This window comes from Argentina silus, assembly GCF_951799395.1.
Source record: "Argentina silus genome assembly, chromosome: 12".
Taxonomy (NCBI): domain Eukaryota; kingdom Metazoa; phylum Chordata; class Actinopteri; order Argentiniformes; family Argentinidae; genus Argentina; species Argentina silus.
In genome coordinates this window covers 2,369,696-2,385,455 of record NC_139666.1, presented here as the reverse complement: position 1 = coordinate 2,385,455, position 15,760 = coordinate 2,369,696, and the positions used below count along the sequence as shown (strand labels likewise).

The following is a 15,760-nucleotide window of genomic DNA, read 5'->3' as shown; positions in this document are numbered from 1 at the left end:
CTCAACTCTGACTCCACTGTTTATTTTCACGATAAACAGGAGCGGCTCTTCACAACTAAAAGACACCACATGAAAAATTACTGAGCCACTGCCAAGATTGTGGGTTCAAATGTTTCAAAGACCACATGTAGAGCCTCAGGCTTTACTCGGGACTGTCACATTAATTAAAACAGTAACGTCATCGACTAAGAATTGTTCCTACGTGATATTCTATTTTTAGTTTTTTTAAGCTCTGTATAGCAGAGCAGCGGACGGCGGTCCTGTATCTGTTTGGTCCGGTTCCCTCGCCGCATTCCTGTCATTCCTCTCCCGCCTCCACGTTGACCGGCCGCCACCTCAGCGCCGCCTCCCTCCTCACATCATGTCAAACTGCACAGAGACGTGGGAATGAAGATGTTAGGCCTCGTTGTTTCCACACGCCCACACACATCCTCACCCTCCACGCAAGTGTAAACACATCAATTGAGCTTTTCTTCTCATCAATGAGGAGCATGGAGGACACAAGGACACACACACACACACACACACACACACACACGGATACACACATACACACACTCTTACTGTACTTACTACAAATGTAAATACATGTACTGAGCTTTTCTTCTCTCGTGAGTGAGGAACAGCACCCCCTAGAGTACAGACAGCTGTGTGAGAGGAACACTCACCAAGTCATCCACATCTCCGGCATCCTCCACCACCGGTGCTGCTGCTGCCTCCTGCTTTTCCTCTGTAACCAGGAACTGAGGAAATAACCAGGTTTCAGTCAGGACCGAGGAAAACTGACCAAGATCACATTCTGTACACGAGGCTTGGGTCGGTGTTGAAGTTCCTAAACCGGTATACCTTCCCTCCAAAAGATTCCGGCGTACGATAATAGCTTTTAGCATACTTTCAACGTGACTGGAACTTGTAGCAAATCTACAGCAAGTAGTTTCTCTCTCTGGCCATCGATACCAGCCCAAAAGTTAGAATTATGACCTCCTCCAACCCTTGCCCTCAGAGAAGAGTTATTGATCACACGTTGTGATGCTTGTGTGCAAGTTTAATTTGGACGATGTTTATTAAACAAATGTTGGTGGGTATAATAATGACAAAATACAGGTGGAGACGGTGTGGACAGTATAAGCTTAATACCTTATTCACCTGGTAATACCTTATACCTGCACAACCCAACTGTACACGCATACTGACAGGGTACAGTTTCCTTTAGTTTGAGGGGGGAGTTGGCCTACCTGATTCGCCTCTTGTTTGGATACAGTGCTTCCATCTACCTCGTCCTTGCTGATCAACGTAAGGGCATCTGTCAATCAAAACCCACAATTAATGCCCTGGTCACAGATACCGCATGGTTTCTGTACCGGACATTCAGGCCTTGAGTTTTCTCAGGGGCCCGGTCACATGGTCAAGAAAAAGGGCCGGGATGATGCCCTGTCGTACCTTGGACAAGCAGATCCCAGAAGTCCTGAAGCCCTCTGTCCGGGACGCTCCTCTTCAGGGACTGCATGTAGCTGTTGTATAAATCAGCCTTCTCAACCTATATACATATATATAATATCTGCCATTTAGCTGACGCTTTTATCCAAAGCGACTTACATTGCAGTGAGTGCATATATTTTTCAGCATATATGGTCCCAGCAGGAATCGAACCCACAACCTAAGCGTTGTTAGCGCCGTGCTCAACCAACTGAGCCACAGAGGAGCACCAACCTGCATCAGTACAGGCATGGTACACTCAGTATCACATTCAGGAAAATAAACGTTCACAACTGTCAAATCTCTCTCACACGCTTCCGTACACACACATATAAACCAGACTTAGTGGTGGACACTGACACGGAAAATCCACATCAATATCAGTTTAACTTTTTTTTTTTTTTTTTTTTTAAATACAATACCGATACTGTATATTGGTTGGAAAAGCTTTAAAGAAGGAGAGCTACTGTGTGAACAGCCTCGCCCGCAAGCATCGGAGCGAGAAAGATAATAGCCTACAACTGCATGAACCTACAACTACAACTAACCTACAACTACATGAACCTACAACTACAACTAACCTACAACTGCATGAACCTACAACTACAACTAACCTACAACTACATGAACCTACAACTACAACTAACCTACAACTACATGAACCTACAACTAACAACTAACCTACAACTGCATGAACCACTTCTCTGTTGTTGCCTTTTACTCACTAGGAAGGGAATCACATGAGAAAAGCAATCAATTGGTTGTACTGAATGGCCACCTTGACAGACTGCTCTCTGAAGGCCTGGACACAGGAGATGCACTTCATGTAGTAGTGGGCGCTCTTGTTGCTGAGCAACTGCTCGATCCTGCGAGTCAGCTGTTGACAGACTGTGTGGAGGAGACAAACGGGGGGTCAGGACAGTAACAAGACAGGATACTCAACATTATTCAACACCTATGAGGAACCGTAGGACAAACAGGGGGTCAGGACAGTAACAAGACAGGATACTCAACATTATTCAACACCTATGAGGAACTGTAGGACGGACAGCAGGCGGCAGGTAGCCTAGAGCAGTGGTTCCCAAACTTTTAACAGCTATGTGCCCCCTGTCGGTTATTTTGTAGCCTAATTGATATTCTATGAACATTATCCCTTACATATTAGACATTGTGATAATATTATTCTGTTGGATAGGGTGCATGCATTTATTTTTGGTACTGAGACTGCAGTCGGCTCTTCAATAGGAGTGTTTGCCGAATATGGCTGCCCTGTGCCCAGAGCCCAGAGCTCTGTTCTCCTTTGGGGGGGGGGGGGGGGGGGGGGTGCACATATCACATTCCTACAATTGATGAGAATTGATTGCATGGCCAAATAAACTGTCTTCTTCTTCTTCTTCTCCTACAAGAACCAGACAGTCGTCATCTGATCTCACCTTCTCCAAAAGGAAGACTCTTCTGTCGAATCAGGGCGCGGAAGTCCCGCGCTGGATCGACACTACCCACCTATTAGAAGAGCAAATATGTAGAAATGTATTATAACATCTGTTATAACCTGGGCTGACTCAGTCATGGTCCTTATTACAACGCTAGGAGCGATACGCTTCTCCAATGACTTCTGTCTCTCACCGAGTCGATGACGCCCGCTGAGATGTCTGCAAAGTTGAATTCTTCATCCTCGTCCACTTTGGCCTTCTTGGCACCAGGCTCCTCATTGCTGTGGAGCATAGAGAAGATGTGTAGTGGGCCATTTCCCATACAAGTACTAAAAACGGGTCTATTCCTACAACAAGAGTCTTCACAGCACAGCTGTAATAAAACTACTGGTTCCCAGCCTCTCTCAGGTGTAGCATCGACAAAGTGACTGAAATTCGATTCCTGCCGGGACCATATATACTGAAATGTATGCACTCACTGCAATGTAAGTCGCTTTGGATAAAAGCGTCAGCTAAATGGCATATATACATATATTGTTCAAACACAACAAGGCTCCTGTCTCCTCCGCTTGAGTCTTACCCATTCCCAAACATCTGAGCACTGGTCTTCAGCTCCTTCTTCTTCACTACCTCCTTCAGAGGGAACTTGCTCTTCAGGTCCTGTATGGGGGCCTGGCAGCGGGCGCTCACCGCCAGGGGGCGCTCCAGAGCTGCCTTCAGCCACGGCTCCATGGGGGGGAGGGGGGAGGAGGGGTTCACCCCCCGATGGTGCAGGCACTAAGGATGGGGACGGGGGAAGGTTGTAAGTAGGAGTCAGAGAAGGAGAAGAAGGAGAGGTAAGAAATTAGTAATTGGAGGAAAAGTGGAATGAGATTTGGTACAAAGGACTATGGATGTATGCCTCTAGACAGGAGGTTGTTGGACTCTGTGTGTAAATACATTGGCTGTTTGTCGAAGGCTTCAAAGCGCTTATTGAAACAGAAGAAGAATAAGAAAAATAACTCGTCACTACAGGAGCTTTTCATCTCTCCATGACAGCGGAAAAGTGAAATAGATTTTTTTTTTTTGACAGACAGTGAGACGTTATGGAGGTTAACTGAAGTTCAACAGCAGACGATGAGCTTCTACGATGAGGACCACCTACCTGGAAGAGTCTTTGGAAGGCAGGGTTGGGGATGTTGTGGACCTTGAAGATGTCCTCCTTGTCTCCGTTCTCATCCTCCTCTACCAGCATCATGGAGTCAATGAGAGAGTCCACGGAGGACAGCTGAGCCTCTGGAAACAGAAACACACACAAACAAACACTGGACATCTGTTTCGTATCTCCTGCCTTGCCCTGTCCAGAAGTGATGTACTGTGTTTCTACAGCAGCATAATGTTGTGTCTTAAGATGCACCCTATTTGAGTGGTAGTTTACTGTACCATACATTTACATTCATGGTATTTATCAGACGCCTTTATCCAAAGCAACTTACAACTAACACATTTGTTTATGTAAGTGAATCATCTATCCATCAGTCATCATGAGAAAAAGTAATCAATGCTCGGGACCAGGGGCCGTTGGCAGTCACCCCCCCCCCCCCCCCCCCCCACCCCACCCGTACCTGTGGGGGTGAACTTCTTGTTGTTCTCCAGAGACGGGAACTTAAACTGTCGGAGATCTTCCATGAAGGGCAGCTGAACGTACATCAGACACTAAAAACCAAGACGGTTAAGAATTAGTTAGCTAGCTCCTTTCTGCCGAGGACGCGTTGACTCCATTCCACAGTATGGAACAGCAGATATCTCTGGCATAGCACCTTTTTTTTTTTTTTTTTTTTTTTTTTTAGGGCATTTCTGCTTTATTGGGATAGAGACAGTAGAGATTGACAGGAAGGATGGGAGAGAGAGGAGGGATGACTTGCAAGATAGGTCGAGGGTCGGAATCGAACCAGGAACCTTGCGATTACGTGGTAAGCGCATTAGTGTGCTACGCCACTAAGCGGCCCCCTGGCATAGCACATCGACCCACCTCGTACTTCTGCTTGATGCAGGGGAAGGCTGCTCCTACTTGGGGGTTACTGATGCGGTTGTACGCGTACCGGACAATAGCCACCATTTTCAGCTCGTCCAGCGCCCGGATCAGGGAAGAGAGAGCGACTCCTGCATGCTGGCCACACACACAGACAACAGATCGGAGGAAGGATTAAGTAAACAAAACAGGAACCTTCTCGTGGGCCCTGTTCAAATACTCCATAAATGCATCCTTCCTCCTTTTCATCCTTGAAGTAATCACTGATCTCCCATGAATCGCCTGGTCAAAGCCAGCTTTCCACATGTCTGATCAGTGATTTCTTCTATTCAGGAAAGAGAGGAAGGAAGGAGGGATGCAAATGCATGCATTTTCAGGAGTTTACAAACAGGGACTTGGTACTGGATCTGTTAACTCATTCAGTGCTGAGGGTGAATAAAATCACAGAAATTGTCAACATTCTAGAGTGCCAAGGGTGACTTTATTCACCAAAAATGGGTAAATGATGATGCTTCATTTTGTAGACAATCAGAGTGTTGTTGCTAGGTAAACACCACATAGAACACCTGGAACACTCTCGGTGGTGAGTGTTCCAGAACTCTTTGGCAGTTGGTGAGTTAATTCTCACCTCGTCATCCTTGGCGGGAAACAACTTCATGACCTGACTCCCCATGAAGTGGTGTCTGTGTATCTGCAGCACAAGACACCGTGTGGAAAGATTAGAGAGAAATCCACTTCAACTCGGCTCACCGTGACATACGTCCTGTATTGTTCCACACTGAGATTTAGCCTTCGCCATCAAATCAATACCTTCTTTATTTTCAACAGCTGCTTTATTGCCATTTCAAATTCATATTCAAGTTCGTATATTCTCCACATTACCATACTCTGTTTTGAGAAGCCCAGCACAGCGAAACACTTCCCCATGTCTGACTTGTACTTCATCTGGTCCTGATCCACTTTGGAGAAGGGAACGATGTCGCTGCCATAACGGAACCCTGGGGTGAGAGACGGGGTGCTGAACTGAAGGAGCGAACTTCAAACCTCTCATAAAACTGCACGATGGAGCTTTTCGAGTCGAGTTATTTGATTTGTTGAGGGCTTCGTTACACTGAATTTCCTGAATCTTCAACTACAGGCAGTGTCTTATCAATGTGGACCAAATACAATGTGCAGATGATGATGCATGTGTATGTGAGATACATGATGGTATTATATGTTGTATGTTCGAGGGGAGATGCAGGTGAAGTTTATCTATCACCAAGTTAGACAGGTGTGAATGTCTGTCTGTCTGTCTGTCTGCCTGTCTGTCTGCCTGTCTGTCTGCCTGTCTGCCTGCCTGCCTGTCTGCCTGCCTGCAGTCTCTCACCCTGGATGGTGTCGTCCTGGGGCACCTCTGTTTCGTTGTCATCGTCCAGATAGTGGACGGTCTCTCTCTTCACATCTTCCTTCTGGTTGGACTGTGCCTCCACCACGGACCACGACTTCTTGATCTTCTCATCTGTCACCTGCACCAGTCAGTCAGACAGTCCTCATTCAAACATTCTCCTCCTGGATGCAAACATACCCACGCACGCACGCACACACACACGCTCTCTCTCTCTCCCTCCCTCTCTCTCTCTCCCCCCCCCCCTCCTCCTCCGCCCTCTCCCTCCACCCCATCTGGTCCTAATTCCTACCCATCTGGAGCTACTGATTAGGTCATGTTCAGCACACTAAAAAGCACTATTTAAAGCATTCAACTACAGAGCGACAACATCACTCTGGTCACTAATTCCCCACTCACTGCTTTGTATCCGACGACACGGATGGACAGGGCGCTGCCGATGGTCAGCTGGCAGGGCCACGCTGTGGGCCTCCTCTCTATGCGCTTGAAGATGGAGAGCTTCTCTATGGCATCGCTGTCGGACAGAGTATGGATGTGAGCACACAGGCCGACCTCTGTCTGCATCAGCATAACACAGTCTTTAACCCACCAACTGCCAAAGAGTTCCGGAACACTCCCCACCTAGAGTGCCAAGTGTTCTATGTGGTGTTTACCTAGCAACAAACACTCTGATTGGCTACGAAATGAAGCATCGTCACTGATGCATTTTCGGTGAATAAAGTCGCCCTCGGCACTCGGGAATGTTGACCATTTGGGCGCCTTAATTCACCCTCTGGACTGAATGAGTTAAGACTTGAACAGGAAGATTTCATACTTGAAGGTGTAGACTTCCTCCAGGCCGTCTTCCTCGTCCAGTGACCCCATGACCTGCTTGATCATCTCCAGGCCGTGCTGCTGCTCCTTGGACAGGGCTTTGCCTGCTCTGCGGGGGGGGCGTCTGGAGCTTCCTACGTCTCCACCCCCACCCTCTTCTTCATCATCATCATCATCATCATCTGCAGGGAACGGTAGGCTGGAGGAGATCAAGGGTTAACACACAGTGTCTAGTCATTTCAAGATGTGATATATTCTATGGTTCTGTGATATAATTATGCGATTAAATAATGTACACACATAAACTGGACGGTGATGCCCGCTCCCTTCAGGTTACTGATGATGACGTCTAGCTGGTCAGGGCTGACCTGGGTGTTGAGATCAGTCAGCAGAGCAATGTTGAGACGGTCATATTTCTTCCCCCTACGGACCAATCAGTAACAGTCAGGGTTGTACTCATATACTCACATTATTAATCACACACAAAGGTTCAAGGGTCACATAAACACTACAAATCAATCACAGCCTGAACAGAGCGACCATATATGGAAAAGAACATTCATGACATTTTGTATATTCCAGACATTTAACACAAAGAAGAAATGTTATTTGAAGGAAGCATTTTAACAGACAATTTGGACTTTGTATGCAAATTAATTTGAGAAAATGAGAAGTAGTTCACTGAAGTACACGAATGGTATTAATAATTTTAATGCCCCAAAGCTAGAAGACAGTAATGTGAATCAGTCTTACAGTGTTTCCTTTTGAAGAATGTCCATGCAAACAACCAGCGCATCCAGCCCTGATGAGATAGTTGTTAAGAAAGCCAACAGGTAAATATACCGCCAGTCAGCTTCCTGACAGCATTACAGTTCATCAAGGCAATGTCAACATAGAGCTCAGCTAAAACGCTTTATCATCTGCTGTGGCCTGAGGTGGTCCAGTGGTCCAGCACCAGGGTCCAGTGGTCCAGCACCATGGTCTGGGGTGGTCCAGTGGTCTAGCACCACGGCCTGGGATGTTCCAGTGGTCTAGCACCATGGTCTGGGGTGGTCCAGTGGTCTAGCACCATGGCCTGGGGTGTTCCAGTGGTCTAGCACCATGGTCTGGGGTGGTCCAGTGGTCTAGCACCATGGCCTGGGGTGGTCCAGTGGTCTAGCACCATGGCCTGGGGTGGTCCAGTGGTCCAGCAACTCGGCCTACAGTGCAGCAACTCACTGCTGTCATCAGATGTCATTGCCCATCGGTTTGGGTTCGAATCCAGCCCATGCCCTGCTGACATGCCCTCTCCTCCTTACTTTCCTGTCTCTCTCCACTGTCTCAATCCAGTAAAAATATAAGAGTGGGACTGTCCCTTTAAAAAAAAAAAAAACAGCTGCGTTGCCTGCTGAGGGAGTGTGCTGAGATCAGTGAAAGGATACAGTCAGCTTGTTGACTCCCAGGATGGATGTCGTTCTGGATTTCCTCCAGCAGGTCAAAGTCAGGGATCATGAGGTGGCGATGCACAGAGATGTTCTGGTACTGCCCGTCTTTGGCCAGCGGGTTCCTAGTGTCATCTGAGCCGAACAGCACCAAACCCAACTCATCTTTGTTCTCAGCAAACACCTGGACAGGAGACAGTCAGAAACCTAATTATAGTTACAGTACCAGTCAAAAGTTTGGACACCTTCTCATTCAATGGTTTGTTTTTATTTTTTATTTTTTTTTATTATTTTCTACATTGTAGATTAATATTGAAGACATCAAAAATATTAAGGAACACATGGAATTATGTAGGAAACAAAAAAAGTGTTATATTTTAGATTCTTCAAAATAGCCACCTTTTGCTTTGATGACAGCTTTGCACACTCTTGGCAAGGTGTGTCAAAACTTTTGACTGGTACTGTATATTGGGTGGAAAGGAGAAAACGCCACTCATCTGGAAAAGAGCATCATCGTGGAATAAAGGATGTTTTTACCTGTCGCTGGACAAACTTTGCGATGACTTTCTTGGCTTGCTCAAAGGGAGGTTCCTGGCCTGGGGCAGAGTTGGACATGGAGAATCCCACATCCATGCAGAGCACTAACGCTGACTACGGCAAGAAGAGAGCAAACGTTATCTCAGTCATTCCAATAGATAAGGAATACATACACACCGTCTCTGACTGACTCACAGTACTTCAGTCAGAGACATCTGATGACAGCAGTGAACAGTTCCAGTCAGATTCTAAGGACTCTCAACAATGGTGTATGTTTTTGTTCGGCGAGATGCAGTAACCACTTCTCTCCGGCAGAGGTCGGTTTACTTTGGAAACAGCGAGCCAGGCTTCAGGCGGTGTGTCAGATAGACATGTCACTGCATGCCCCGAGTTGCGATGTTTCTTTTATATGCAAACATGAGACCTGTACCCCACCGACAAGACTTGTCATGCAGATGGCAATCGAGTTCAACAATGTCTGCAGCGATCTAGTTAGCTAGGCTCTCGATGGTCTCCAATCATTACTAAGTTGTTTTTTGTTGTTTCCAATGAGTTAGGTAGCTCAAGTCAGGTTATTATGTGCAACCGGCCTGGGTACGTAACATTTGCAAACGAACAACATTTTGGCACTGGCACAAACATTATTATGTTATCAATGTCCTAACATGATGAACTATATAAACTCTAACTGCATATCTTGTTGTAAAGCAGTGAATATCATCATTCGGCATCTTGCCTTTCCTGACCGCGACATCTTTTCCTGGTTCCCCGCGCTTGCTTCGCTCTATTATGAGTCCGGAGCGAAATCATTATTTGTACAAATGGTACCTACCTACCGTCACGAAACGTTCCGCCACTTTGCCTATCCATGAAAATCATGTTTTTTTATGATGATCAATCATACAATGGGTTTTTAAAAGGGCTGGTACATGAATTGATCGCGACCAAATACGTTGATGATATTGGACCTCCATGGGTGTAGATAATATGATCTTGTTTGCATACAGGACAGACACTGAATTAACGGCGAAAGTAGGTCAAACGCCCCCCGGTGCCTACAGAGCTTTATGAATAATGTGCGTGTTCTGATTTTCTTTTCATACTGGATGCAATATTAATTTCTATTGTCTATTGTTTTTTATCAGCTGAAAATCGCAAAAAGTTTTTGTATTTCTCAAATATTAGTTATTTTGTGGTATGTTGCTTGGCCAGAAAAATAGATTCCAGTATGTAATGCAAAATGAGCTCCGATATATCATCAATGAGTTTGATTCTCATTACCTATAGGACAGCAAATTAGCTTCAATGAAAACATAAACTCAGTGTTGAGGAGTAGTTCCACTACTCAACTATTAGTTAGACTACATTTTGCTGTATCTTGGTGGTAGTGAAACTAAATTCAAATCTTAGTAGTTTTCAGTAGTTAACTACTTTTTTTTTGCCATGTAGCAGTGTAGTGAGCTACTGTCACTACTAACTACATATTCCTCCCAAAACAAATAAAGAAATAGGAATTTAACTATTATTCCAGTCCTTGAACTTCAGGTGTTCCAACTATTTATTCCCTGCTTCCCGTCTCCCCACTTTTCTCCACCTCACCTGTTGTTATCTTTCTCAATGATTTCACAGCGCTTTGTTTGTTTCAGTTTCTGTCATCTTTCAGTAACTGACTGACACGTGTTGGACGAAGTGGTTTCTATGTAATTAACTACTTTTTCAATGTAACTTTAGTTTGACAAATATATTTTTCTCAAGGGTAGCTTTAGTGTAGCTCAACTTGCTTCCTTGTAAAGTCACTCGGAATTCAGTTAAATACATTTTTAGAGTAGCTTCCCCAACACTGCATGAACTGGTTTTGCTGTCCCATATGTTGCCAACTCCAGGGTGCCTGATAATCAGATGTACCATAACAAGTCATATGAGGAACATCAGAGACAACACAGACATTGTTGGTTGTTAAAGCCCCCTAACCCCAACTGAGTGGCATCTGTATGTTTACAAATTTAAATACGTACAGATGGATTAAAGAGACTGCTCTGTCAGAAATGTATTCAAATCGGTCACCAAAGAACATGATTAAATGATATGCTGTGCATGCCAACGGACAAATTGTTCTGTATTTTACAATCTCAGTCGGCCATTACGCCCACAGCAGATGATTCCAAACAGCGTAGGCCAGAGCTGATCAAATGATAAAAATCACAAATTACTCCATTGTCAAACTGTGAAAATCGTTTAAATTTATTTCCTTACATTGTGTCTCATAGTAAGCAACATACTTGATGTGAAAATGAGAAAACACCACACTCTGGTTTAACCATTCATAAAACAGCACAGAGGCACAAACAAACATCTGAGCAACTGTCGTAGGTTCTTGTTTTTGCTTCCACACATCTACACACAAACAGACTTAGTGTCACTCGATCCGGGGAAATCTGAATTGACCTTCCCGATCACAGTCTTCCAGGGTTTCAGTGCAACGATTAACTGTGATATATCAATTTGTTTGATAGATTGATTTGAGTCTGGACCTCTGTGCCTCACACATCATCAGACTTGATGCATAACTTTTTACTTCAAGAAGTTATTCTCGACGATCCCTTCATACAAAAACATCAATTCACAACACTTACTAGAACTAGAGTAGCTAGTGGCCTCTGACATATTGAAATAAATTAAATACAACTTAAACTTTACCATATGGAGCATTGTAACAGCAAATCCAATGATGTAAAACTATCCGGAAGAACAAACGTCACTGAAGAAATTTAACCCGAATGAGGAGGACGAGATAAGTCAGTTGTGTCAGTAACACCAGTGATGAGCACCTGTTGGTACCTAAAATGTAAAAGTATGACAAAAACAAAAAGTTTAATTCACCACTAAACCTCTGCTCTGCCAGTCAATTATGACGACAGCTACAAAACTACTAAACTTCATTCGATGCAATTGTGCAAAATGAGAACTCACCGCAAGCAAAACAATGTTAAAACACTGATTGTGATTGTGAATCGATGCATTTGAAGTGTATGCTGTTATGTTGATTACAGTACACAGTCTTTACATACAGTACTTTAAAAGAGATATAAATATCTTACAAAGAGAAATTCAATGTGGAGATGAAATGACACGCTTCAGATCCGTGGGTGTGTCCAACAGTGTCCAAAGCATGCTTCACTCCAGTATCCAAAGCAGGCTTCACTCCTTCACCACATGTTCCAGCCCAGGACTAACATCAACTAACCATGGTCCTCAGTCTGGGATTGGGTCACTCACGTGTTCGTGCTGAGCTGGAACTAATACCTACACCCCCAGTAGCTCTCTAGTTACAAGAGTTGGAGACCCCTGGTCCACAGCGCCAGGGTCACACAGAAGAGGTCTGGGCCGTCTCCCCGGGTGTCTTGCCCTGTAGGCTCCCAGAGAAGTTGTCAGAGTCCAGCAGCTCTACGATGCTGTACGGGGAGCAGTCCTCCAGTCCCAGTTTCCCACAGGCCCAGCCGCAGAAGCCCTTCTCCAGATCTCGCACCGACAGCCACCACTCGCTGAAGGCCCAGGACACCTGCGCCACGGCGGCGTACAGAGCCAGCGACACCGCCATGGGCATGATGAGCATGGGGTAGAAGATGATGAGGAAGGGGCAGATGGTGATCTTGTGCCAGAACGTCCGTTCCTCGTTGTACACCAGGAAGACGTTGTACCAGGTGAGCGTGCCGTAGTAGAAGGAAGTGATGAAGGAGAGGAGGAACACCACTGGGGCGCAGGAGAGGCTCCACAGGACGACGTGGGGCCCCTGGCAGAACCCCAGGCCGCAGGCGCGCTTGGTGCCTTCGCCTGCCTCACACTCGGCATCCAGGCGCTCCTTGGACCTGGCCATGTCCCTGAGTTCCCTCTCTGTCAACGTGACGTGGATGTCCACCATCTGACCCTTCTTCTTCCCCCGGGTGATGGTACCGGTCAGGGTCACATAGCGGCTATCTGGGGGTAGGCTCCAGCCTCCTGTCAACACACAATCACAACATAGTCACCAGTGTTGGGGAGTAGTTCCACTACATTTAGTTCAACAAAATCAGTTTAACTGCATTTTTAGTAGTAGCTTGGTGGTAGTTAAACTAAAGTCAAATCCTAGTAGTTTTTCCTTGTCAATTCCTAGTAGTTTTTTTTGCCATGTAGCAGTGTAGTAAGCCACTGTCACTACTCACTACATTTTTCCAAAAGAAAACAAAAAAACGGTGGAATTATAAAAAAAAAAAAACTGGAACTATTATTCCAGTCCTTGAACTTCAATGGCCCTACTATATCTTATCTTACTGCCTCCGGTCTCCCCACTTTGCTCCACCTCACAATTTTTTTCTCTCCCAGTGATTTCAGTCACACGCTTTCTGTCACATGGACTGGTCATCTTTCAGCAACTTACTGTCATGTGTTGGACAAGCTAGTTTCAATGTAGTGAACTACTTTTTCAAAGTAGCTTTAGCTTGACAAACTATATTTCTCTCAAGGGCAACTTGTGTGTAGGTCACCTTCATTCCTTGTAAAGTAATTGGTAATCTAGTTCAATACATTTTCAGAGTAGCTTCCCCAACATTGAGAGTCCCTGGTGATCCAGAAGGCAAACACGGCACACACCACACATTGAAGCCATTTCAGGAAAATCATACAGTGACGTCTACCTGTTTCTAGTGGCCAGAGACAAGAATAATGCTGTGAAAATGATGCAAAGCGATTGGCCAATGCCAGTATGACGGCCAGTGGGAGCCGAGAGCTGTGGTGTGTTTGATCGAGCGTTCCCCCTCGGGCAGCTGTGAGAAAGGTGACTCATCCAGTCTAGTAAAGGGTTAACTGGTAGGTGTCTCCACAGATGAATATGACAGACAGAGAGAAGGGACGTCTGCTGTGTCTCTCACCTTCCCCCGTTGGCGTGTTGAGGAATTTCGCCCCCTCCTCTGTGCTTCTCTCGGCGCCTTCTTCACCCCCTTGCTCCTCTCCTGATGCCCTCTCCAAGGTGGTGTCGGAGCGGTACACGATAATGGACTCTGGTCGCGGCTCCTTCTTCTTCCTCCTCTTCCTCCGGGTGGCAGGTCCCACATCCCCGTCCTCCACCTGGTTCCCCGACACGTCGGACCTCAGGGAGATCAGCTGAGGGCTGCTCTCCCCAGACGTCTGCTGCTCTGCCTGGGCCATACTGCCTGACTGAGACGGCCCTCTTATTGCTTAGGCGAGGACTACTGTTGGCTTTTAAATAGGCTAAGTGCACAGAGCACTAAGTGTCCTGTGAGAGCATTAATTCTCTGTGGGATCAAATAACTGAACCTACAGAATAGAAAAAAAATGAGAGAGGGTGAGAGAAAGAATCTGTTATGAGTCATTCATTGCATGTTTAAGGATTTAGAACACTATTGGTTCATCTAACGCATTGGATGACAGCACTTTTTGAATCTGTGTTACCAATGGCTGTCAAAAGACGTTTTATTTTCAGTCTCCATTCATATATCACGCCACTGCAGCCTTTACAGAGGCAGCAAAACATTGCAAATGACGATAATGAAATAATGAACCCATTAATCAATAGTCTTACATCAGGGTCAGATAGATACACTGTACGCGCTACAGTGCAAAGCGCCGACACCCTTTTCTGTGGCTCGTCTGCCCGACAAATGTGCCGAACTAACCAAACCTCATCACGGCAGAACGCATGATGACAGCTCTTCGGCGTTGGGTTTAAAAAACACAATTGAAACGGGAAATCTACCAACATGTTTTACCCTTGTGCATTATTGAACGAGGACACTGATTCCTGTTCATTCTGAATCGGCATTAAATGAGAACAAATATATGAAATGTTCATGTTTTCTTTTAACAGCTGACCCTCTCCCTTTAAATCACACCCAAATGTTGGTTCTTTTGTCTACAGAGATACCGGTGTAGAAAACATGTAGAACACACTAAAACATTAGTGATCTTACCTTAAGATGATTTAATACTGAATCTGAGATGATTTCATTGTAATATTTTCGTGTATAATTATATTATTTGGCACCTCTCCTGTTCGGCGGTACAGATGCGCTTCGCAGACGGTATTCCTGAATACCACTAGCCCCGCCCTTCCAACCTCTGGCTGCCCAATCACACACCGATAAAAGCCTCCGATTACAGGAAAAATGTTAATCCACGACCAGGCGGCGGGGGACCGGGGATTAGAACAGGCCTGCAATGCACATTTTAGTCTTCTTTGTTAAAATAGGCGACACAAGAAATATCCAACCTTACTTAATCCGAAAACGGAAACCTATGGATTATGTGTTTAACACTTATTGCAGTAATAAGGCATTGTTACAATTAATTAAGAGCAATTACTTTTTGTCTCTTGAAAGAATTGGTTTTATTTGTGACCTGTCATATAGCATACCCCATCATCAGTCGTCATGTACCTGGTCAATTAAATAATAATTTAGAGACTGGTGTTAAGTGAACTCATATACACTCACCGAACACTTTATTAGGAACACCTGTACACCTTCTCATGGTGGAGGTGGTGTAATGGTGTGGGGTACACTTCTTGGTACACTTTGGGCCTGTTAATACCAATCAATCATCGCTTGAATGCCACAGCCTATTTGAGTATTGTTGCTGACCATGTGCATGCCTTCATGGCCACAATTTACCCATCTTCTAATGGCTACTT

General features: G+C 45.3%; 2 protein-coding genes across 3 annotated transcripts; both read right to left on the bottom strand.

The window, feature by feature from the left end:
- Nucleotides 1-6: 6 nt before the first annotated feature.
- Nucleotides 7-9,855, bottom strand: LOC310812744 (X-ray repair cross-complementing protein 5-like). Its single transcript, XM_083681438.1, has 21 exons — nt 9,815-9,855; nt 9,079-9,192; nt 8,542-8,725; nt 7,874-7,922; nt 7,421-7,543; nt 7,122-7,319; nt 6,707-6,821; nt 6,290-6,428; nt 5,803-5,918; nt 5,549-5,611; nt 4,921-5,058; nt 4,514-4,604; nt 4,054-4,184; nt 3,490-3,686; nt 3,103-3,190; nt 2,910-2,979; nt 2,255-2,364; nt 1,441-1,537; nt 1,236-1,303; nt 669-743; nt 7-369 (listed from the first exon to the last, which is right to left on the bottom strand). The coding sequence occupies exons 1-21, from the start codon at nt 9,830-9,832 to the stop codon at nt 355-357; spliced, it is 2,199 nt and encodes a 732-aa protein (XP_083537564.1). The 5' UTR covers nt 9,833-9,855; the 3' UTR covers nt 7-354.
- A 1,489-nt stretch (nt 9,856-11,344) lies between these two features.
- On the bottom strand, nt 11,345-15,151 carry tmem169b (transmembrane protein 169b). 2 transcript variants are annotated; one of them, XR_014554528.1, is made up of 4 exons: nt 15,042-15,151; nt 13,983-14,388; nt 12,177-13,074; nt 11,345-11,916 (listed from the first exon to the last, which is right to left on the bottom strand). XR_014554528.1 is itself a non-coding variant. In XM_083681516.1 (3 exons), the coding sequence occupies exons 2-3, from the start codon at nt 14,257-14,259 to the stop codon at nt 12,443-12,445; spliced, it is 909 nt and encodes a 302-aa protein (XP_083537642.1). In that variant the 5' UTR covers nt 14,260-14,388; nt 15,042-15,151; the 3' UTR covers nt 11,345-12,442. The 2 variants fall into 2 exon arrangements, 1 of the variants encoding a protein (XP_083537642.1); XM_083681516.1 differs by having other exon boundaries at nt 11,345-13,074.
- Nucleotides 15,152-15,760: the final 609 nt, after the last annotated feature.

What these genes read in the sequence shown, in the direction of transcription:
- tmem169b (XM_083681516.1), bottom strand. Translation starts at nt 14,259, where the DNA reads ATGGCCCAGGCAGAGCAGCAGACGTCTGGGGAGAGCAGCCCTCAGCTG. An exon ending in CAACACGCCAACGGGGGAAG is followed by an intron (nt 13,075 to 13,982) that starts GTGAGAGACACA and finishes GTGTGTTGACAG; the next exon opens with GAGGCTGGAGCCTACCCCCA.
- LOC310812744 (XM_083681438.1), bottom strand. An exon ending in GCTTCTCAAAACAGAGTATG is followed by an intron (nt 5,612 to 5,802) that starts GTAATGTGGAGA and finishes CTTGTGCTGCAG; the next exon opens with ATACACAGACACCACTTCAT. An exon ending in TCAGAGAGCAGTCTGTCAAG is followed by an intron (nt 1,538 to 2,254) that starts GTGGCCATTCAG and finishes ATATGTATATAG; the next exon opens with GTTGAGAAGGCTGATTTATA.